General features: G+C 40.6%; 2 protein-coding genes across 6 annotated transcripts in view; one reads left to right on the top strand and one right to left on the bottom strand.

Moving 5' to 3' along the window:
* Positions 1 to 7541, bottom strand: part of RSPRY1 (ring finger and SPRY domain containing 1) — a 39437-nt gene extending 31896 nt beyond the window's left edge. The window contains exon 1 of the mRNA XM_068991988.1: positions 7454 to 7541. The gene's annotated coding sequence lies outside the window, so the exon portion shown is untranslated. The remainder of the gene's footprint in view (positions 1 to 7453) is intronic.
* A 328-nt stretch (positions 7542 to 7869) lies between these two features.
* PSME3IP1 (proteasome activator subunit 3 interacting protein 1) overlaps positions 7870 to 23746 on the top strand; it is a 38632-nt gene continuing 22755 nt past the window's right edge. The window contains exons 1-4 of one of the 5 annotated variants that reach the window (XM_068992618.1): positions 7870 to 7878; positions 18524 to 18661; positions 19157 to 19255; positions 19659 to 19781. In XM_068992618.1, coding sequence (XP_068848719.1) covers positions 18535 to 18661; positions 19157 to 19255; positions 19659 to 19781 — 349 coding nt within the window. In that variant the 5' untranslated portion in view covers positions 7870 to 7878; positions 18524 to 18534. The other 4 variants (XM_068992617.1, XM_068992619.1, XM_068992616.1 and 1 more) reach the window with 4 other exon arrangements.

The following is a 23746-nucleotide window of genomic DNA, read 5'->3' as shown; positions in this document are numbered from 1 at the left end:
TTATTTATTTTTATTCTCCCCTTTGAAAAAAAAAGAAAATAAAGGCTATTCTTTCCATTTCAGTATCATTTATGACTTATTCTCCATTTTATATATTTTAAAGCTGCTCTGAGAGGGGGAAAAGGTCAAACTTGGGCTCTCAGTAAGGTTAGTGTTAAAGCAGCGAGGACTGGTACTCAAAATACAGACCTCTACCATCATAAACAGCTCACCACAGAGACATCTGCCAACTGATCTAACCCTCTCTAACAAATGGTCCAGGAATCAATGATTCATCTATTCAAATATTTGCTTGAATTCAATCATAATACAGCTTAGTGACTTTAAGAACATTTTCTTTTCTCTGAAAAATAAAATCTCAGGACTATGCTGCCAAGAAAGGAGAGGCTGGTTAAATGAAGGAAGAAAAACCAAACTTTGGGCATAAAATTACTATTGCTGTCATTTTTACCTTATTGTTCCAAAACAGTGAATGCAGCACTTTTTTCCAGTCCACCCTACAGAGGCTAAAATTGTACAGCATGAACAATAACAATATATTACACACTGGAAATCTTAATGATTTTCTCTTCTTAAAAAATGTTTTGAGTGATGTTGAGCATCTTTTCATGTGTTTGTTAGCCATCCGTATGTCTTCTTTGGAGAAATGTCTATTTAGTTCTTTGGCCCATTTTTTGATTGGGTCGTTTATTTTTCTGGAATTGAGCTGCATAAGTTGCTTGTATATTTTTGAGATTAGTTGTTTGTCAGTTGCTTCATTTGCTATTATTTTCTCCCATTCAGAAGGCTGTCTTTTCACCTTGCGTATATTTTCCTTTGTTGTGCAGAAGCTTTTAATTTTAATTAGATCCCATTTGTTTATTTTTGCTTTTATTTCCAGAATTCTGGGAGGTGGATCATAGAGGATCCTGCTGTGATTTATGTCTGAGAGTGTTTTGCCTATATTCTCCTCTAGGAGTTTTATAGTTTCTGGTCTTACATTTAGATCTTTAATCCATTTTGAGTTTATTTTTGTGTGCGGTGTTAGAAAGTGATCTAGTTTCATTCTTTTACAAGTGGTTGACCAGTTTTCCCAGCACCACTTGTTAAAGAGATTGTCTTTACTCCATTGTATATTCTTGCCTCCTTTGTCAAAGATAAGGTGTCCATATGTGTGTGGATTTATCTCTGGGCTTTCTATTTTGTTCCATTGATCTATATATGCTCAACATCACTCATTATCAGAGAAATGCAAATCAAAACCACAATGAGGTACCACTTCACACCAGTCAGAATGGCTGCGATCCAAAAATCTGCAAGCAACAAATGCTGGAGAGGGTGTGGAGAAAAGGGAACCCTCCTACACTGTTGGTGGGAATGCAAACTAGTACAGCCACTATGGAGAACAGTGTGGGGATTCCTTAAAAAATTGCAAATAGAACTACCTTATGACCCAGCAATCCCACTGCTGGGTATACACACCGAGGAAACCAGAATTGAAAGAGACACATGTACCCCAATGTTCATTGCAGCACTGTTTATAATAGCCAGGACATGGAAACTACCTAGATGTCCATCAGCAGATGAATGGATAAGAAAGCTTTGGTACATGTACACAATGGAGTATTACTCAGCCGTTAAAAAGAATTCATTTGAATCAGTTCTGATGAGATGGATGAAACTGGAGCCGATTATACAGAGTGAAGTAAGCCAGAAAGAAAAACACCAATACAGTATACTAACACATATATATGGAATTTAGAAAGATGGCAATGACGACCCTGTATGCAAGACAGGAAAAAAGACACAGCTGTGTGTAACGGACTTTTGGACTCAGAGAGAGAGGGAGAGGGCGGGATGATTTGGGAGAATGGCATTCTATCATGTATACTATCATGTAAGAATTGAATCGCCAGTCTATGTCTGACGCAGGATACAGCATGCTTGGGGCTGGTGCATGGGGATCACCCACAGAGATGTTATGGGGAGGGAGGTGGGAGGGGGTTTCATGTTTGGGAACACATGTAAGAATTAAAGATTTTAAAATTTAATAAAAAAAAAAAAATGTTTTGGAATTTTCTCCAAAGACAGTGAATGCATTTACAAGTGATAGCTTCTAGTGTTATGTTTACTATGTTCCTCCAATATTTCATTATGAAAAATTTCAAATATACAGCAAAGTAGGATTTTACAGTGTATACCTATATACCCACCACCTGGATTCGCTATTTACATTTTACTGTACTTGCTTTATCACATCTGTACACACCTTTATCCATCATCAATCCACCTTTTTTTCTTGATGCATTTCAAAGGCATCTATGAACTTCCCCCTTAAAAAATCAGCATGTATATCACTAACTGGTTTCAATATGTTTTGAGGTTACATTTACATAAAATGTACAGTTCTTAAGCATGTAGGTGCTGAACTCTGTCTACTGCATATACCTGTATAACCCTATCAAGATAGGGAAGCTTACTCCATACATTTGCTTTTAAAATATCCTGCTGGACACTCCAAAGACCACAGTTTTCCTGTGTTTAAATGGGAGGTCAACGTGTAAATCTTGGAGGTCAACGAGATTATTTGGTAGCAAAATAAGTAGGTAAGAAAGATGTATTGTATATCAAGAGTACACTTGCCGTTTGAAACAGAAACCACCTGAGGACATTTTAACAAGAGCATGTTTTGCCTCTAAAATCTAAGATATCTCAGAGGAAAGGGAAGGGAAAGATTGTGAAATATTTGGTTGGAGCTTCACTTTTCCCCCAAAAGGAAGGGCAGCTCTGATATTTTTACATGCCACTCAGGTGTTGAAAACTATTTGTCTGCAGTGGCACTGGGCACTTGAGGTTTAAGTCACATAAGGTATTCTTATCCTCTGGATTGTAACTTTGAAGTTGTCTGGGAAAAAGCACTGAATGATTCTAATACTTCTCTTGTGCACTGAGGTTGAGGTTGGTTTAAGAAAGTACATTTTTGAGGGAAAAGTAGACAATCTTTTTGGTCGAACTGTTGGAGAAGTACTTAGGGTAGGACAGAGTAAGGGATTTTCAAAAGCAAATGACAGTAAAAACGAGACAGGGGGAAAAAAAAGGAGTAATGAATAATCCTGCCTGGTCTCAAAGGCTGAAAACTTTGCCTTGGACCCAAAAAGGAAACGCTAAGGAAGAACTGAGGTAAGTGCTAATGATAGCTGCCATCCAGAGGAGAAAAACAAATGTAATACTCCATACTATGGGGGATTTTTCACCTCCAAAAGACCAAATAACAGGAAATCATATAGATGTGTCATTCAAACATATGATTCACAAATCTGAAAAGATTCTTCTGTTATAGAAAACTCTTTGCTGCTAAGAAAAGCAAACAAAAAGTAAACAGTAGGAATAGCAACACCTTTCTCAATGAAACCTACTGGAACCGAAGAGAAAAAGTGTTAGTTCAGGTGTGTCCGACTCTTTGCGACCGCATGGACTTGCAGTCCATCTAACAGATACTCAGTAAGTATTTTAAGTGAATTCATTCTAAAATCTGTAAAAAGTATTCTTTGAAAAGCTGAGAACACATCACTCAATAAATATGAATCCAATGCTAATATGCTAGGCACAGAGCAGAGATGATAAAAGGTCCCTCATACTTTTCTTAAAGGGATGAAGAGCACCCACAGACAACAGAGTGCCCAATCCATAATCCAGCACCTGCCACAGAAGCCCATGCGTAGTGTCAGGTCCACCAGAAGGAAGCCTCTCGCTCCACTATTTTTCCAGTGGAAAAGGAACTTAGTTAACATTCAAGTATCTGTACAAGGAAGTTTTTAGGTGACTATATACATTAGCCTTGGCAACAGGGGAATGAAGGATTTAGATCTGCACTGCAACACATTCATGTCTTAAATGATAAGCCAAAATATTGTTGGTACATATATCCCTGACCATGCAGTTGAAAGGTTAACCAAAAGTCCATACACTTAGTTGATAAAGATGAAGATAATGGTAACGCTAATGAAAAACAAATAAAAGAGGAAGCACAATGAAAAACCAAGATCAGTTTGAGACAATACTGATGATAAATCCCAAATAAGCACCTTTCCTGAATACTGTAAGGATCCCCATTCTGCACATGACATGGTAAGAAGCTCTGTGCTGCTGCCAAGTGTCTCACGACAGTACTTCTGGGAAAACAACGTTATGCTAGTCTTGGTTCATGAACATCATGGTTCAGGGACCTGTTAAATTATTAATAAGTAGTCTTTAGGTGCAGGTGAGTATGAACAACTATGAAGCAATAAGAACTGAAAAAAAAGCCACATTTTCAACAAGGTGGGGCAGGGTAGGAGACATACTCTGAGAATCACTGCATTAAAGGAGCACAGAAAAGGAAACTTAATTCTTTAGGAGGTAGAAGGAATAAGGAAAAAAAACAAAAAAACTAACACTGAAACATTAAACTGAGGTAATAATAAACCTGCCAAATAAGGTATTTCAAAACTTTCTACTTGATGTATATAAGACCCATGAAATTATGCTTGAAAAAGTTACATGCAGGGTTCATTCCTTAACAAACTTAAGGAGTGTATCAATCCTCTGCCGTCTCAAATGCATTCTTAGTTTTCCAAAGCTTAGAGAGGGAGAAAGTGGAATATTCTCCAAGAGTTCACCACTACTTATTAGGTACTACCTCAGTTAGCCTTGTATATATCATAGTTATCTATAGTAAAAAAATGATTTTACATACTAACCAGCAAGCATTCCCTATTAAAATGGACACTGAGACCCAAATTATGGCATTCACTATTTCTTAACTATTCTGTTTTTCAATTTTATAATTTGAATACCAGGAAAAACTACCCAAATTCAATGGGAAATGCTTTGAAAATGCCCAAATATTTGAAGAGAAGCTAAATAGTTTACTACCCCCCACCCCCATAACTCTTTTGAAATAGATTACTGGTTCCAGTGTGGTTCCCGTTTGTGGTGTCTAATGACTTTTCACTTACTTTTGCAACCCTATGACTGTCACATCCTACTTTACAAGAATTCCACCACGAAACAGAAAATTTCCAATTTTAAGTAACATAGGTAAAGTATCTGCCTGCAATTCGGGAGACCCAGGTTCGATCCCTGGGTCAGGAAGATACCCTGGAGGAGGGAAGGGTGGCTGCTCACTCCAGTATTCTGGCCTGGAGAATTTCACGGACAGAGAAGCCTGACAGGCTACAGTCCATGGGGTCGCAGAGAGTCAGACACAACTGAGCAACTCTCACTTTTCACACAAAATGCTAGGTTTTTATTTCCCCTTGATTCTTTACTAAGTGAAAAGTTATTTTGCTGATGAAGCAGAAAAAGTCCACATAGACTATGCTGGAACACTTCCTATAATCAATAAAGTAAAAATAATCATGAAGTGCAGAAATAATGAAGGGTTTATGAAAATGGCAAAAGCAGGACTCAGATTAAAGCAACAGGTCTGGACAATGTGTATCTTGGGAACCAGAAAGCTCACAGAATCACCACAGGGATTTTTTTCAAAAAGGACTCATGGAACGTAAGATTAGAAAAACAGGAAATTCAAGTCAGCTTTTTGTTTAGGAAAAAAAAAAAAAAAGAAACTTCAAAAATCACAAATTACTCAATATTTGTTAAACCAGCTCGAACAATTGCAACTAACCAAAAATTAGGAAAATGTCATACATGGACACAGTACTTATAACCTCATAGAGGGATTTACAAAGCAAGATGTCATCCCAGGAAGTGCAAACTATACATGGGTGAAAAACAGAAACAACCGTTGTGGGAAAAAATTTTTGAAGCCATTGCTAATGTGCCTCATAATGTATGGTTTGGGGTGACTACAGGTAGGCATAATATTCATGGAGAAAAAAAGAGGTCTCATTTACAAAATCAAAACTGAGGGAGAAAACATGATACTCACTATCTGTACATAAAAAGGCCACAAGTATATATACATGGAAAAGGGAGGGTGGTTTACAATAATGAGGTTAAATTACCTGGGAGAAAATTTCAGCTGTCAGAAAAAAAAAAAATTCCTGAAGGAAAAGAGTGTATCATAGTGTTATCTCTTGCAGTATTATCAGAGGTTCAAAGTAAATTAAAACTCTGGGAAAAAACCATCCTCCACCCCCATCTAAGCAGTAGCTGAAATCATGGGTTTAGACTATATGACCTAAAAAGCTGGAAACCTTGAAGCTTCCAGTACAATATGGCTCCCCCACTCCATAGGTGATCAACAACGGTATTAATGCTAATCCCTTACATCTACACACTGTTTCACAGTTTAGAAAGAGCCTTCACTTTCACTCCTCAACGGTAACCCCTTTGATGGCAGAATCACAATACTTTCACACAGCTTGTAGTCTGAAAAACACTTTCACACACTGTGTTATTTTACAGAAGAGACCCAAGGAGGTTGAGGAGGAGGAGATGGCAGGTAAGGGGCCTGGACAATCAGGGGACTCCCTTCAGTCAATTAAATAGACTCTTCTAACCTTTAGAAGTTGAAAGTACAACACTCCAGGGGGGGCAACCTCATTCAGACAGCTATACAGGATAGAATTGAAGAGTCTCAGTGGATCATTTCTGCCTGTCTCCGACCCCAAACACAGGGAAACTGAGGTAGCAGGTAGAACAAAAGCCTGATCGAAAAGTCACGCACGGAGTGTCGGTGGGACAGACTTCCCACCACTCCACTCCACCTGCACTGTGTCCAAAAACGGCTGATTCCTACGTTTCAAAGGAAAAAGCTTGCCATTCCCGCTTCCCTCTATTTCCCACTCGGGCTTTCTTATGGCTTGGGGAAGGGGGGGAGGGGGATCTTCCTCCCGGAACCGCGCAGCAAACCCCCTCTCCCCAGGCTCTTACTCATTTTTCACATCGGGCCTCCGAAGTAGGGAAACCCGCTAGCTCTGGCTCCCAACTCCTAGCTTCTCGCTCTCTCTGAGGCGTTTCTTGACCCTAAGGCAAGTCTGAGCCTCCCCAGGGATGGTCTTCTGCCACTCCTGCCACCTAAACCTCAAACTCCACAAAAGGAAACCCTCTCCAAACATCCTCCCATCTACCCTTCTATCCTGGCCACCCCTGAGGAGCACCACTATATATCAGGAGCCTCCCAGGAGCTACCTGCCTCTCACCTGGGCCCCTTTGGCCTCGGCCTCCGCAGAAGGGCGACCCCCAACAATCTCCTCGGTCAAGAAACCCCTAATGCGGAAACACCCTCTTCCAGGGTCCTCTCCCGGAGCCTTAAGCACCGGCCTCGCTAGAGAACCTCCGGGCTGTTTTCTGGGCTCTGCCCAACGCCACCCGCTCCCAGCCCCCTCCTCAGAATCTCCCCCAGCCCAGTCCTGTCTCGCCGCCGCAGATTCAGGCGGCTGTTCCCCTCCCTCACGGACGTCCCCAGCCCTGGGACTCCCCCCGCTTCGCGTTCCTAGGGGCTTCCCGGCTGGGCTGCGGCACTGACTTTCTCCAGCTCTCGGGCGCACTCGAGGGAGGGGGCGGCGGCGGCTGCGGCGCGACTCCTTTGTGACAGGTCCAAGAGAGCGGTAAAGATGGACGCGAGGCCACGGCGCTGCCATTACGTGCTGGGCCCACCCCCCGCTTCGTACCGCCCCGGCCCTCCCTCAGTCCCCTAGGAAACGCCTCTTCCTCGGTGGCAAGCCCTCTTCCTCACATCCAATCAACTTTCAGGAAACACATCACGTGACAACACGACTCGGCCCGCCCTCCTTGAGGGAGCTGGCCAATCCCCTTGCTGAAGTGTGAATGGCCCAATCAAATCTCTCCCGCTAGCTTTCAAGGCACCGGATTTCCATCTGGCTCCACGGGAGGAAGGGAGGTACGGATTGGGTTACACCGCCGGAAGAGGGGCGGAACTTTGTTGTGGCGGTGAGGAAAAGGAAGCCCTGAAGGGTAGAAAGAAATACCAAAGCAAAGGCTGTTTTCCTGCTTTCATTCTTTCTGTTTTCCTTCTTTTTATTTTTTCTTAAGAGCGAGCGGCGTTTGCGGTGGCAGTTTGGGGTGGGCGCCGCCGAGGTGAGGAGGTCTCGCCTCCTGCACGCTGGTAGGTGAGTGCGGCCTGGGCCCTGGCCAGGCAGCGAGACCAGGGCGCCAGCGTCCTCGCTGAGGAGGTGGGGGGCTGCGTCTGACGTGAAGTTTAGGGCCAGGCCTGCCCTTAGTCTGCGCTCTCGCCCAGGGTTCTGAGTCACCAGAGACAGGGGCTTGTGGGGCGCAGCCTGAGGGAAGCCAAGGGAGCCCGCGGGAACGCCTCCAGGTCCTGTGGAGGAGGATGCCGACTCTTTCACGCGGTCCTGGGGCTCTGGGGCTCTTGTCGGCTCCCCTCTTCGTTTTCTGCCAGGTGGCAGGCTTCCAGCGAGGAGTGGGCTCTATCTCAGAGGTCTTGGAACGGCTCCAGGCTACTCCGGAGGTGTGGGGGTGCCTGCCTGGTTGCGAGTTTCTGAGTCAATTAGTTTAGGATGGAAACATTAATTATGTTCCATGTACCAGTCTCTGTGCTCAGTGCACTTTCTTGTAAAGGAAATCAAACTGGCGTGTTCGTCTTGCAGAAAACTTAACTGAGGGTTGAAGGGTCTTGAGAGCTGCTGGCCCAGGTGAAAGCCGGAGCGCATCGCGGTAAAGGTGGAGACCTATTCCTTCTTAGCACTGGTTTTGAAACTAGCAGAAAACAAGAGCTTCTGTGGCCCTTTTAAAATGCAGATTCTCGGACCCTCCACCCCAGCTAGTCCGACTCAGGTCTTGAGTGGGACCGAGGAAGTCAAGTGCAGGTCTGCCGGTCAGAATTCCCAGTGACCTCTTGTGTACCAGCTGTTGGGTAAGATTCGTTGATAATTCAGCTGTTTGCCTTATTGGTGTGTTAACAAGGACCTCATAAAAATGGTTTGGAAAGCACTGCTTCTGAACGCCTTGAAAGGAATTAGTGTGTAGACTCCTTTTTGATACAAGGAATTGAGTAGAGATAAAGGCAGCTTTTACAGTCTTAAAAATAGAGCTTGAGATGAACAGTTTGTAAGGGTCTGAAAGCTGAGGCTGCCCAGTTATCTTTCTCAGAGGGGTCTTGGTGCCTTTCCCTCATGAGGAAATTCTTCGTGGTTGTAACAGTTATATCAATACCTTTTACCTGGTTAGCAGTCGTTCCCGTTTAAGAATCTTGCTGTTTTGATTAGAATCAAGCTGCTGCTGCAGAAATTGAAAACCATGTATCTGGTAAATAAAGTGATTTAAACGCATGGTTCAGCTGTAGACTCAATCAGCGTAATTACATCTTCATGGCAGGTAAATTAAGCAATTTCAGTGTGCTCACTGTTGATCTCCTTTTGAACAGTGCTCTGTCTTCATTCTCAAATACCACCTGTTTCACTTTATCTGTAGCATGTGTTTTACAGTTTATTTCGTCTTTGGTTTTCTGAATTTTCCTTATGATGTATGCAACTGTGGATTTGTTTCTGTTCAGTGTGTTTGGTGTCTATTACACGTCTAAATTTTTGGATTAGTGTCTTTCATAAGTTCTGTAAAATTCTTAGTCATTTATACTCATGTACTGTTTCTGCCCTGTTGTGTATCTTCCTTCTTTACTGATTTAATGTAGACCTTTCCCCCTCTCTTCTTTATGCCTTTTCCTCTTTTTACTTTTCTATACTGCATTCTGCATAATTTGTTTTTTATGAATTCTCTCATAAATTATTTCTAATCTGTTACTAAACTCATCTGTTGTGATTTTAATTTATTGCATGTTTTAGTCACTGAAGTTCTGTTTTTTCTTTTCAAATGTGCCTTGCCACTTGAACGGTTTCTTATGCTCTGCTGTTAATTTTGAGGCCTGGTTTTTATTTCTTTAAACATGGTAAGCATAGTTGTTTTGTAATCTGTATGTGTTAATTCCACTGTCTGGATGTCCTTTGGTCTGTTTCTGTTGCCCATTATTCCTGCTTTTTTTCTTACCAGTTCACCTTTACCTGATGCTGTAGTTCTTTGGGGTACCAGATTAAGATGGAGAAGGAGGTGGTTATCAGACCCCACACACCCTACCTGGGTTCTCTGCTTTTGACTTTTACTTCCCAAGGGCACCAAAACAGTAGCTTTCAAGATCAGAGAAATCCTCAGGATGAAAACCAGTTTGAATATTGGGCTCGGTTTCTGCTTTTCACCTTGTTTTGGGTTTTTGCCGAATTCCTTACAGTCTTGTTAGCTTTTCTATTTGTTTAAGAATTATTTTAAAAAACTTCTTCCAGTTTAATTTGTTGCAGAAGTGAGGGATTGGTCTCAATTACCTAGCTTGCTATTTTGTGGAAATGGAAGCCCCCTTTGATTTTAGGAGTGAAATTTGTCTTTCAGGCAACTTTGAGTTAAAGGTTATTTTTCTTCACCTATCTAAAACTTCCACCACCTTTCACAGGGCAGCATCCTTGTTATTCAGTTGCCTACTCATATCTGACTCTATGTGACCCCTTGGACTGCAGCATGCCAGGCTTCCCTGTCCTTCACCATCTCCCAGAGCCTGCTCAAACTCATGTCCATTGAGTCGGTGGTGCCATTCAACCATCTCATCCTCTGTTGTCCCTTTCTCCTCCTGCCTTCAGTCTTTCCCAGCATCAGGGTCTTTTCCGATGAATTGGCTCTTCACATCAGGTGGCCAAAGTATTGGAGCAGTGTTGTAGCTGCTATCAAAATTAAGCTTCCCCAGTGCTTTTTCTAGTCTTCCTTTTCTGAACTCCTTAGTGCTTAATTTCTTTTCTCTTAGAGCATTTACTCTCATTCTCCATTTCCTTAAATTGCTCCTGTACTTACCTTATCTCTTCTTTTGAATTCAAATTCCTTATTTGCTAAAAAGTAGTGCGAGTTAAGTACCTAGCACTGTGACTTGCACATAATGTTATTGCTGCTTGATTGTGTCCGAGTATTTGCGACCCCATGGACTATAGCTTAGCAGGCTTCTCTGTCCATGGAGTTTTCCAGGCAAGAATACTGGAGTGGGTTGCCTTTTCCTACTCTAGGGAACCTTCTCTACCCAGGGATCGAACCCACATCTCCTGCAAGTCTTGCATTGGCAAGCGGATTCTTTACTACTGAGCCACCTGGGAAGCCCTGTCTTGCACATATGTTCCCTGTAAAGATTTACTTCAAAAATACAACTGAATGAGTGGGCCTTGTATGTTTGGTGTAGTGTAAAGTCCTTTTTTTTTTTTTTCTTAATTTGGTTTTGGAGAGGAGATCCATAAAGCTTGGAAGGTGGGGGTGAGAGAGAGTATAATTTAGTGTGGGTTAGGTTCCAAACTCAAATAGTGTGTAGTCAAAGCTATCCTCACATCAAACTGTGGAAAATTCTTAAAGAGACGGGAATACTAGACCGCCTTACCTGCCTCCTGAGAAATCTGTATGCAGGTCAAGAAACAACAGTTAGAACTGGACATGAAACAACAGACTGGTTCCAAATCAGGAAAGGGGTACACATCAAGGCTGCATATTGTCACCCTGCTTATTTAACTTACATGCAGAGAACATCATGCGAAATGCCAGGCTGGATGAAGCACAAGCTGGAATCAGGATTACTGGGAAAAATAATAATAACCTCGAGATATGCAGATGACACCACCCTTATGGCAGGAAGCAAAGAACTAAAGAGTCTCTTGATGAAAGTGAAAGAAGAGAGTGAAAAAATTGGCTTAAGACTCAACATTCAGAAAACTAAGATCATGGCATCTGGTCTCATTACTTTGTGTCTAATAGATGGGGAAAAAATGGAAACAATGAGAGACTTTATTTTGGGGGGCTCCGAAATCACTGCAGAGGGTGACTGCAGCTGTGAAATTAAAAGATGCTTGCTCGCTGGAAGAAAAGTTATGACCAACCTAGACAGCATGTTAATTATTTTGCCAACAAAGGTCCATCTAGTCAAAGCTATGGTTTTTCCAGTAGTCATGTATGGGTGTGAGAGTTGGACTATAAAGAAAGCTGAGCGCTGAAGAATGGATGCTTTTGAACTGTGATGTTGGAGAAGACTCTTGCAAGTCCCTTGGACTGCAAGGAGATCCAACCAGTCCATCCTAAAGGAAATCAGTCCTGAATATTCATTGGAAGGACTGATGCTGAAGCTGAAACTCCAGTAGTTTGGCGACCTGATGGGAAGAACTGACTCATTGGAAATGACCCTGATGCTGGGAAAGATTGAGGGCAGGAGGAGAAGGGGACAACAGAGGATGAAATGGTTGGATGGCATCACCTACACGATGAACATGAGTTTGAGTAAACTTCAGGAGTTGGTGATAGACAGGGAAGCCTGGCGTGCTACAGTCCATGGGGTCGCAGAGAGTTGGACATGAATGAGCGACTGGACTGAAGTAAAAGCCAACCTAGATGGTAAAATAATGTGTAGCCAAAGCTATCCTGGGAAATCTATTAGGGAGGCACCATGTTGGGTATGGCACCCCACTCCAGTACTCTTGCCTGGAAAATTGCCTGGACGGAGGAGCCTGGTAGGCTGCAGTCCATGGGGTCGCTGAGGGTCGGACACGACTGAGCGACTTCACTTTCACGCATTAGAGAAGGAAATGGCAACCCACTCCAGTGTTCTTGCCTGGAGAATCCCAGAGATGGGGAAGCCTGGTGGGCTGCCGTCTATGGGGTCGCACAGAGTTGGACACGACTGAAGTGACTTAGCAGTAGCAGCATGTTGGGTATAGGTATACCAGTGTAGCAAAATTCCAACATGGCCATATTTCTCTCCAGCTTTGAAACAGACGCTATTTTTTCCCTTTGAGTTTAGATAAAATAGTTCGCATTTAAGAATCACTGTGTGTAAAAAATATAGCTCATATTAGAATTACATATAGTGAGGGAAGTGCTTATACTCTTGAGAGGCATGGATGAGGGGAGTTGAGGATCAGCTAAGGGAACCAATATTATCTTTTTCTCTTCCAGTGTATCTATCAGTAGATAAATTCAAGGTATTTGTACATATGATGAAACTTCTTATGCTGTGGAAAAATACATGGCATGTGTTTTCTAGATGTCTTGCAAAAAGAGGTTACTTCAAGTTGCTGTTTATAGTAAACATTGTACATATGAATTGCATTTACTAATGCTGTGCCCTCATTTTTAGATTCTTTCAGTCCTCTTTGCTTGGAGAAGGCAATGGCACCCCACTCCAGTACTCTTGCTTGGAGGATCCCATGGACAGGGGAGCCTGGTGGGCTGCAGTCCATGGGGTCGCTGAGAGTTGGACACGACTCAGTGACTTCACTTTCCCTTTTCACTTTCATGCATTGGAGAAGGAAATGGCAACCCACTCCAGTGTTCTTGTCTGGAGAATCCCAGGGACGGGGGAGCCTGGTGGGCTGCCATCTATGGGGTTACACAGAGTCGGACATGACTAAAGCGACTTAGCAGCAGCAGTAGCAGCAGTCGTCTTTGCTAGTGGAGTAGGTTAAATAAACCTCAGTGTTAGAAGAGTGAGAATTACGTTTTCTAGTAATAAGTGCTAACAGACTGTTCTCTGTTAGTAGTTGTCATGCTCTGAAGTTTTATAGGGAAAGTTGGCTTGACTTAAGTTACTGTAGCTTGATAGAAGTGCCTTCTGGCCAGAAAGCAGTCTTTTCTAGAATGATTTTTAGTTTGCCAAATTCCTCTTAATTTCTGTCCTACATTTTAAAATCTCATGTGACTTGAACATCAGGATAATGTTGGAAGAGCAATACTTAAGTATATTTACTAACAGAAAAAACATGGATTGGCCTATTGTTTTTGCTCCCTTTGGGGAAATGTTAGAACATTGTGACACAGAGATCTGATCTGCCCTGGTGTATTTTTACAAGTACAGTGTATCTAATGTTAGAAGTTAGGAGGGTATGGTGGCCAGTGATGTAAACACTTAAGTAGTCTGCCATCACAAAATTCAGTTCCAGAGGAAACCAGATCTCATTCATGTGCACCATGGCATGAGCTAAATGGAATAATTTTCATGTCAGCAACGGCAGTTATCTTGGGAGCAGTTTTGTTTCTTGAAATTTATATAGCATGCTTTGCATAAACCCATTCTGTCTCACCAAACTGGAAATTAAATACTACAATCTCCAGTACAAACACAGTAGTGCAGTGTTTAACATTTATTTCACCTTGAAATATAAGAACATTGTTTGTTTGGCTGTCACGCGAATTTGAATATTTGCATCAGTTTGAAACTTTTAAGTTGGGACAAAGTGATTTTGGTATGGTTTTGGATTTCCATGAATTCTCTATTTGAAAAACTTATATAATCCTTTAAAAAATACTGTAATGTTTAATTTGATAATTGAACTTGAATCACTATAAAAAATGCTATGAGAGTAAAGAAAAGTTGGCACAGTTATTCTTTCTAAAATTAAATACAATAAGGACAAAATAAGCATTCTCAATGTAAATCTTCTTCATCCCTAAATGAATTTTTATTACTAAATCCCCAGACCCCTGGGCTTTTGTTTATTTGTGTTTTGTTTTTAATTATTCTAACAAAGGAGGAAAATAAGAGACTTGTGAAAATTTAGGTAAGCTGTAGGAATTAGAAATAAACACTTTAGTTTCTGATTTCTCTACTTCTGGAAGAAGGTAAATAAGTTGAAGTTAGAAATCACCTTTCTTTTGCAAAATAAACAGCTAATGAATGTTGGACTCGTCAGAGAAAAATGCTTTGTCTAAGAAATTTTTAGTATGAGAGCATTTTTTTTAGTTAGCTGAAATTAAAAGGAAAGTAGCAAGAGTTATTCTTGAAGATGTCAGTTATCTAATATAGTAAGGTGATGAAATCTTTGGTCCTGTGTTTCCTATTGTACAAGTTGTATGATGTTTGAATAGAATTCCCTGTGGGACAAAGACACGTTAGTGATTGCTTATTTGATGACTATTATTTTCTATAATTTACATTGGACAGTATCTAAGAATATGTAAGAACATTCCTCTCTGCTTAAATTCTTCAAATTCTCTTCCTGGTTGGTTTATCCAGTAAGTGTTTCTTATATACTTAATATATGCCAGACACTGTGCTAATAAGCACTGTGGATACAAAGAGCTGTCGGAATAGTCGTAAGTGATAAAACACAATGAATAAATGCTATAGTGGAATTAGAAATAGCTGGAATGGGTGCCAGAGGAGAAACAGAAAGTCTTAATAGAATGCTCTTAGAGTAGTTTGTGCAAGATGAGGCCCTGAAAAGAAGAGATTAGAAAGGAAAGGATAAATTAAAGAGAGACCATTGTGAAGTAGAAACAACAGAACTTGGTGACTAGTGGGATATAAGGGACTAAGGAAAAAGGAGTCTTAAGTGTATGTCCAGGTTTTCAGTTTGGGAAACAGGGTTGATCCCTATTTGTGCCCTTCATTACTGCCTCTTAGCTGTACTGTTTACTTTGGTAGTTCATTACATACACTGTTTACCTGTTAGGAACTAGTACTAGCTTTTTAAAGTTTATTTTCTTTATGCACCCCCATATAATTTGCACAATGCTGGACACAGAGTTCAGCATTCAGCCTGATGTTGAGTTTATTTAATTTGAATTAATAATAAAACAATAAAATAACTATGGTAAAGGGGAATTATAGAATTACCAAATACGTATACATGGAAGCTTTTCCTGATTTCCCTCAGTTTCATCTGGTCTCTTTCCCACTTCACTTGTCGTGGTTGTTTATGTCACTGATTTATTTCTCCTACACTCCTTGAGCATAGGGTAGTATATTTCTCTCACTCCCATAACCAGAGCTCAGCATAGCTCTTTGCAATAATGACAGACTTTTTAAAGCATTTTTAAGCAGGTCCCAAACACTGTGCTAAGTACTTTCCATGAATTATCTAGTTTATCTCACAAAAGCTTTATGTTGTGCAGTACTCTCTCAGTCGCCATTGATGAGTGCAGTCTATGGATTAGGAAACTAAGCCTTAGATGAGTTAAATGACTTGCCCAAAATCATACAATTTACAAGTGGCAGAACCAAGGTCTCTTGATCTCAGAATCTATACTCATCATTACCTGTTTTCCCTCCTGTAAGGAGACTGCAACAAAATGTATATGTTATATGTTGGTTGAATTAGATTAGGTTGTCATGAAAAGTGTCTGAAGTTAAGCTGGCTTCTTGGCAGTATTTATTAATAGGGAAGTTTTGAATATTTCTGAAGAAGAAATATTCTGAGTATTATCTAGCATACTGAGGAGTATGACCACGTGTTCATAAACATTTTCTGTCCTTTGACCTCTCCTAATATAGAAAATTCATTAACCAGAGGGCCATTGGTGGCATTGCAGGCAAGAGGGGAATAGTAGTTGAAGTGCCAGGGAATGAGGACCTATAGGAGATGTGCAAATTGAAAAAAGAGATGGATAAAGCAGTCTGTGTTTAGTGTTGGTCCTTTTAAATTCACAGAAATGTTTTATAATTAGGCATGGCCATCTAGCTTTATTTTGGGAATGAGGGAATGTCGGGTTAGGTTTAAAGAACAGATTTTTACAAGTGGTCATTAGTTTTGACAGTGTGACTTTTCTCAGGAAACCAACCCATTGAAAGAATTAGAATTTTTTTCTGTCAAATTATGAACCCATTGTCTTTAAATTTCCTTTTTAAACGTGCTTCTGCCTGATTTTCTTTTCCATTGACCTTCCGCGATTCTTGATTCAGTGCTACATGGGAAAGACGGGGAAATAGCACAGGCCAAACTCTTTGGGTGAAAGTTCAGTTCTAACACTTGAGAAAAAGATGAAAAGGAGAGTAAGAATGTCTTGGAATCCCATAAATTCATCTTTTTCCAAAAGTAATTGATAAATGTTGGGAAAATTCTTATTCTCTAAGAGTTTCTATTTCAAATTCAAACCTTTGTTTACATGTATCTTAAAGGCTCTGACCCTTGAGTTTCAGGGATTTTTTTTTTAAAGTCAAATGAATTGTTTTTTAAAGTCAAATTCTTTTTTTTTTAAGTCAAATGAATTCTTCTTTATCCAAAAACTCAACAGGCTATGAAAATTAAATAAATGGCTTTACTTCCTTAGTTTTGCATTATAAGAATAAATCTTGAGTCTGAATTCTTACTTAGATGGAAGCATGTAAGATTCAAGATTTTTATTTTGAACTGTAAGAAGAGTTCTTTCAGTACTGATATATTTTTTATTTTTTCAAGTGTAACAAGAGTAAAGAGATGGATTCAATGGCATGCCAGTTGTATTACCATATCCTAATATTGCTTTCCCAGGTTTAAATCATAACAGTTTAAGTTCACTGTTTTGAGACAGTTTTTTCATGTTTTTATAAGATTAAAGGAACTGGAATGCTTGACCTAGAAAAATGACAAATTAGGAGGAAAATGGGAGTTGTTTTCAAACAGCTGAAGCATTGTTGTGTTGAAAAAGGGATTTGGCTTCTTTTGTGTAGTCCCAGTGTATTTAACCTATCTGTGGAATTTATAGGAAGAGAGATTTCAGCTCAGTTTAAGGAATAGCTATCGTGCTAGTCAGATCTGCTTAGAGAGTCAGCTGCCTGAAGGGAGCGCAGTTTTAAAGTATGGGTTGGATGAAAATCTCCTGGGTATGAATGGTGGGTTCTCTTGCCAGATGGAGAATTGTTTGAGGTGGGCTATGAGGACCCATCACATTCTGAATTATTTCCCAGTAAATAAGGGTAAGAGGAGGAAACCAGACAGCCAGTATAGGATGAGAAAGGAGAGCTACAGCCGAGAAAGAGGACAGTGAGGGTCTAAGTTGTCTCTCCCATCCTTTAAAGTTCTACATCTTTGATGTTTTCTCTGCCAGAAATATTTAAGAAAATGTTGGCCCTTGTTCCATAAGAGGTCGTTCTACAAAACTTGAGGAATTTTTGTCATGGTCACAGAGACGGAACAATTCTCTCTGTAATAGGCCTTTGGCTGGAGACATTGAGTAATGCTAAGTCAGAAATGTCCAGGGTTGTGGGCTTTAGGTAGGAGCAACAACTTGTGTCCATTGATTTGGTTTTCTTTCTAGTAAATTTAAAAATTTTCTGTGTTGTTACGATGTGCTAAACTTCAACAGTAGGCAAAGACTATTCTTTTGTTCTGCATGTTTGGATTTATTTCCTCCATTTCCATTTTCGTCTTCACTAGAGGAAGATGTTCCATGAACATTCTCAGCACTGGAATTTGATATAAGAAGAAAGCTGAAATTGACATGTCCTCCTTCTTAAGGAAGATTCCTGGTTTCTGGGGAGGGGTATGATTAAGTGGGTAAGAGTATGAATTTTTGCCCTCAGCTGATTCTCAGCTCCACCATTCACCACCTTCCAGGCCCTCTTGCTGATTTTGTAGATAAACATAGATGTTGATAAAACTACATAATACATTAAGAAAATGTAATCCTGTGCTTTTGTCAGTGACTTATGAGTTAAACTACTTGAGGATTTCTCAGTTCAAGGCTGAAGGAAGTTTTGAGGTAGTCCGTTGCTTGGGGGAAACAGAGGTCAATCTCCTTGTTTCTCTTCAGAATTTTAATTACAGCTCTCACTTGAAATATTTTGTTTGTTTTTTAGACTGTTCCATTATGGATGGAGGGGATGACGGTAACCTTGTTATCAAAAAGAGGTTTGTATCTGAGGCAGAGCTAGATGAACGGCGCAAAAGGAGACAAGAAGAATGGGAAAAAGTTCGAAAACCTGAAGATCCTGAAGGTATAGAGAGGCTCACAGACCTTTAATCCTTACAACCCTGCAGGCTATTAACATCACTTTAGAGTAGAAGAACTGAGGCTGAGGGGGCGAAGGGACCTATGTAAGGTCTCCATACCTGAGAGCAGACCAGGATCTGCACCTCCATGCCCTTTCCACTCTACCACACTTTATTCCAGAAGATTCCACTGGTCTTCTAGCTATTCAGCTCCAGAATCTGAATAGCTGAGAGTGCTGCTACCATGCAGGGTTTGTTTTGGGTGGATCCCTCATCCATTTAGCTGTCTCAGTCCATGGGCCCTGTTCACACTCATTGGCTTTGAGAACTGCTGGCTCCTGTCTGAGGTCTAGAGGGAAGCTGTGAACTTTGTACTATTTTTGTGTTCTTTGCCCTCAGATCATGCAGAGACTTGAGTGTATCTTTAAATCCTTTGTGATTCCAAAATAATATGAACGGATTGTAAAGTATGTATTTTTCCCCCCTCCCTTTTCTTTCAGAATGCCCAGAGGAGGTTTATGACCCTCGGTCTCTGTATGAAAGGCTACAAGAACAGAAAGACAGGAAGCAGCAGGAGTATGAAGAACAGTTCAAATTCAGTAAGCTTCAGAAAAAACAGCGTCTGAGGGACTCTGCGGGGCCTTTTTGGTGCACTTTTGCCTTGTGCAACACTTTTTCTAACCAGCCATGAAATTGTCTTGATTATCTAGTCTCTAGGTGCTCATTTGGTGGAAAAGAGATAGCTTTCTACTATCTAGACCACATTAAAAATTTTTGCTTAGAACTCAGTATACCCGTTTTAATTTTATGCTAACATTTAGTAATGGGAGAGATGCTTTGATTTTATGCCATGTTATCTATCCAAAAGCTTTGGTGTTTACAAATTCTTTCTTCTAGTCCCCTGAACAATCTGCTGTTTATTAAAAAATAGGACAAGGAAAAATCTTGACTATATTTTCCCTTTAGCCTGCTTTAAGAGTTCCTTGTTTATTATTTCCTCAGAAAACATGGTAAGAGGCTTAGACGAAGATGAGACCAACTTCCTTGATGAGGTTTCTCGGCAGCAAGAACTAATAGAAAAACAGCGAAGAGAAGAAGAACTGAAAGAACTGAAGGAATACAGAATATCCTTTGTACTTTGCTAGGAATCTATAAGGTGTCAGTTTCTCATCAGCATCTGTGCATTTCAGTTTTTTCATTATAAAATGAGGGTCTTCTGCCTGGTCATCTTTAGTTCCCTTTCAACTGTGATGTTCCTGTGATGCTGAATAACTGGCAGCGATACGTAGAGTTATGTTGCGTGCAAGAGTCTGTTGGCAATCAAAAGTCCAGATCCTTCAGGATTAACTAAAGGCCTAAATCCTAATGGTCAGTACCACAGTATTCTTGCCTTGTGAGATTAGACTCTGAAACAGATGGGCGATGCAGTAAACCTCATCCAGGGGAGAAACTGGCTTCTAGGTTTTTTAAAGGAAATTTTTAGCAACCCTCCTGTGTCCTCAGACCTTCCCTACAGATACAGCCTGGTCTGTCTCCACAGAGAGGTAGGGAAAGCAGCCAAGAGGACTTTGCTTTGGCTCACTGTTATTTTTCTGGCATCCACGTGCACGTCTTACTAGGCATCCCAAATGTAACTTGGCTCAATCAAAATTCTCAGTTCCACGCCTCACTACTCCTACCTTCACTACATTACCTCCCTCCAAATCTCTTCTTTTTCTGGTATCTGCCAAACTACCTCCAAAATGTACTCCAAATCTTCCAGCTCTTGCTGTCTCTGTTGCCACCGCAGTCGTCTTAGACCTTCTCTGGACTACGTGACCATCTAATTGTCTCTGCTTCTCTTCTCCCTCCCAGTCCATTCTCTAGATGATAGTCTGGGGAACTTTTGAAAACATGTGGGATCATATAACTTTCCTGTTTCAAACACTAGTGGCTTCCTGTTGCATTTAGACTTAAAATCTGCATTCTTAATCAGGCCCTACAAGGGTCTGCATGATTTAGGCCAACTCACCTCCCTGTTGTATCTTGAACTACTCTTGTTCTTGTTTACCACACTCCAGCTTACTGCCTGTCTTTATGTTCTTCTCATACTGAGCTCTGTGATTCCATTTCAAGGCATTTGTATTTGCTATTTCCTCAGCCTGGAATGCTCTGCCCTCAGATTTTACAGGGCTTGCATTTCATGACACTTGGGTCTCAGCTCCCTTCCTCATAGAGATCTTCCCTAAGCACTCCATCTAAAGTTGCAGCCACCCCCATCACTGACTATAATGTCATTTTTAAAAATAGTATGTCACTACCTGAAAATCTTAATTTATATACTTACAGGTTTGTTTGCCTCTTTAGTGCTGGAATATAAAGTAAGCACCATAAGAACAAAGACTTGATCACCACTGATTTCTCCAGTGCTTGGTATATAGTAGGTTCTTAGTATATGTGTGAAGAAATAAATGAATGACTCATAGAAGAGGTTAAAAAGGCCACCTTAGCAACTTCCTCCTGTGAGAAAGCTTATTTGAGTATTTCAAGCTTATATGTTGAATAACCTCACTAGTGTGGTAACAGGCTTTTTTACCTCTAAAATTGTTGCTGTGACTGTGTATGCACTGCTGCTGCTGCTGCTAAGTCGCTTCAGTCGTGTCCGACTCTGTGCGACCCCATAGATGGCAGCCCACCAGGCTCCCCCATCCCTAGGCAAGAACACCGGAGTGGATTGCCATTTCCTTCTCCAATGCATGAAAGTGAAAGTGAAGTCGCTCAGTCGTGTCTGACTCTTAGCGACCCCATGGACTGCAGCCTACCAGGCAAGAGTACTGGAGTGGGGTGCCATTGCCTTCTCCAGTGTGTATGCACTAGTTGGTATTTTTTTTTTGCAGAGTGTGTGCAGTGGGTCCCATTAAAGAGTTATGTAGGAGAAAATGTGAACAGATTGCCAGGAATTTGGTTAAAGACAAGGTGACTGACGGTGGTTGAGACAAGGTAGCAACATGCTGCCACAAAACGTGCTCTGAACAGGTAGTGAAAGACATGGCTTCCAGTCTCTGTTTTCCAAGTGGAATTCTGGTATAACACTAAGATAGAACTTGATAGAAAAATCACACCTCCATCCCAACTGTAGAATTGAGGTTGATTCTTCTGAAGCTTCCTTCCCCCACTCTATTGTGTCATGACCCCAGGATGGTATTATGCATTGATGTTTGCAGCGATGGGCAGGTATGTGTACTGCATTGTTTCAGGCATCCAGCTTTTACCTCTAAGGAAAAAATACATTTTCACTTGAATTACGTCTTGTTTTTGCTTAATTTGGCAGGCAAGCAAATAAGACAGTGTCTCCCAAGGCCACATTCTGGAGAGTATTGTTGGTGTGGTATGAGTATGAGAGGCCCTTGGGTTTTCAGTTCAAAGGGAAGGATGAACAGGGCAGCTGTGAGGCAAAAGAAACTTTCCTGTCCTGATAACATTGCAGTACAACATTGAGGAGGCTCCAGGGTAATTAGTGGCTTTTATTGGAGACTTAGAAAGTTCTGTCTAGAAAAACTGAAACAAAGCCTTCCAACCCACTGATGTATAATGGACTAATCCCAAGCATGCATGTAGCCAGAGACATGTTGAGGTAGGAATTGAGGTTTAGACATCTGTTTATTAAAGCTCTAAATCAGGAGATGGTTCTTGGTGTTGCTTGGTTGGTATAAGATATATTTCATAATGTGATACTTGTGAATACAAGTAAGCTGCAGTTTGTGCCAGTATAAACAGAACTTTTGTTTTCTTTAGGTTAGAACACTATTTATTAATATGTGTGTTCAAATACGATGTGACCTTTTAAAAACTGCTTCGTGTAGTCTATTCCTTGAGACTTTGAAATGTATTTGTATATTTAAAACATTTTAGGGGGAGAGGGTCTTAAGGGGGAAAAAGGGCTTGGGCCTTGGATGTGGATCAAAAATATTAACACCTCCCTACCTGCCCACCAAAAAAGAGGTTGAGAGCTTTTCTTCACTTAAGAAGAATAAAAAGTTAAATGTTGGTTTTTATCTTTGTCTTGGTATTATAAATGTGTGATTTTGTTAAATTTTTTCTGTTGTACTTGAAAGTTTCTATCCTTTATGGTGGAGTTGTAGGTAAAAATCACAGCATGCTCATGGATTTTGATATTCTGTACTAAAAAGATGAAATTTCTATTTCATTTTTATTCTTAAAAAAATGAACATTTAGTATTAACATATCAGTTTCCATGATTACCTTAAAAACATCAAATATAAATAGATGAAACTCAGAATAATGCTGAGTATAAAGTATAATCCCTATTGAATATTACAAATGTTTAAGATAACTGGTTCCCACAAGAATTGAGCCCCTGAAAATTAGACACTAGAATTAGAAATTAAAATTTCCTAATTTCCGGTACCCAGTTTTTTCATTGTTCAAACATACAGGAATAGCTTAGACCGTGTAGTCCTACCTCCACTCCTCTGGACTGATAATACATACGTCTTGGATATCTTGAGCACTAGATGTCGCTGTTGTTCCCGCAAGGTACCACCTCATCTTAAGTAAGGAGTTGCACCATGTTCCAGTACTTATTTATTGACTAATACGTTGTGAGAGAGCATGAAAGGGAAGGAGAGGAGGCAGTTGGTGAAGAGAACAAAAGAAATTGACAAACCTTGGGAGCCATAGATTGACATCAAACTTGAAAACAGTATGTAACAAATGAACTGGTTGTTTTATGCTTTTAAACAGCTTTTCAGTCCTTGTGTTGTATTGTCTATGCACAGGGGTTTCTCATTAAAATCACCCTCAGAGTGTTTAATACAGGTTCCTGGGCCTTTGGAAGTCCTCATTCAGTAAGTAGGTTTGGGACAGGGGAGGGACCCTGTTTTTTAAATGAGCCTTAAGATGATTCTGATGTCTTACATCCACAGAATAGGAGTTAGTCTTCATAATATCTAAAGCTGAATGCTACTGATAGTCATAGGACACTCTGCAAAATTTTATTTTATCCTTAGAGGGAAATCAAATAATTTTTCTGCATTCAGGGGAGCTACACTTTTTTCTGTTGGATTCTTCAGGATCTTCGTTTTCCCCAA

The sequence above is a fragment of the Capricornis sumatraensis genome, chromosome 20 (assembly GCF_032405125.1).
Source record: "Capricornis sumatraensis isolate serow.1 chromosome 20, serow.2, whole genome shotgun sequence".
Taxonomy (NCBI): Eukaryota; Metazoa; Chordata; class Mammalia; order Artiodactyla; family Bovidae; genus Capricornis; species Capricornis sumatraensis.
This window is presented reverse-complemented; position numbering and strand designations above follow the sequence as displayed.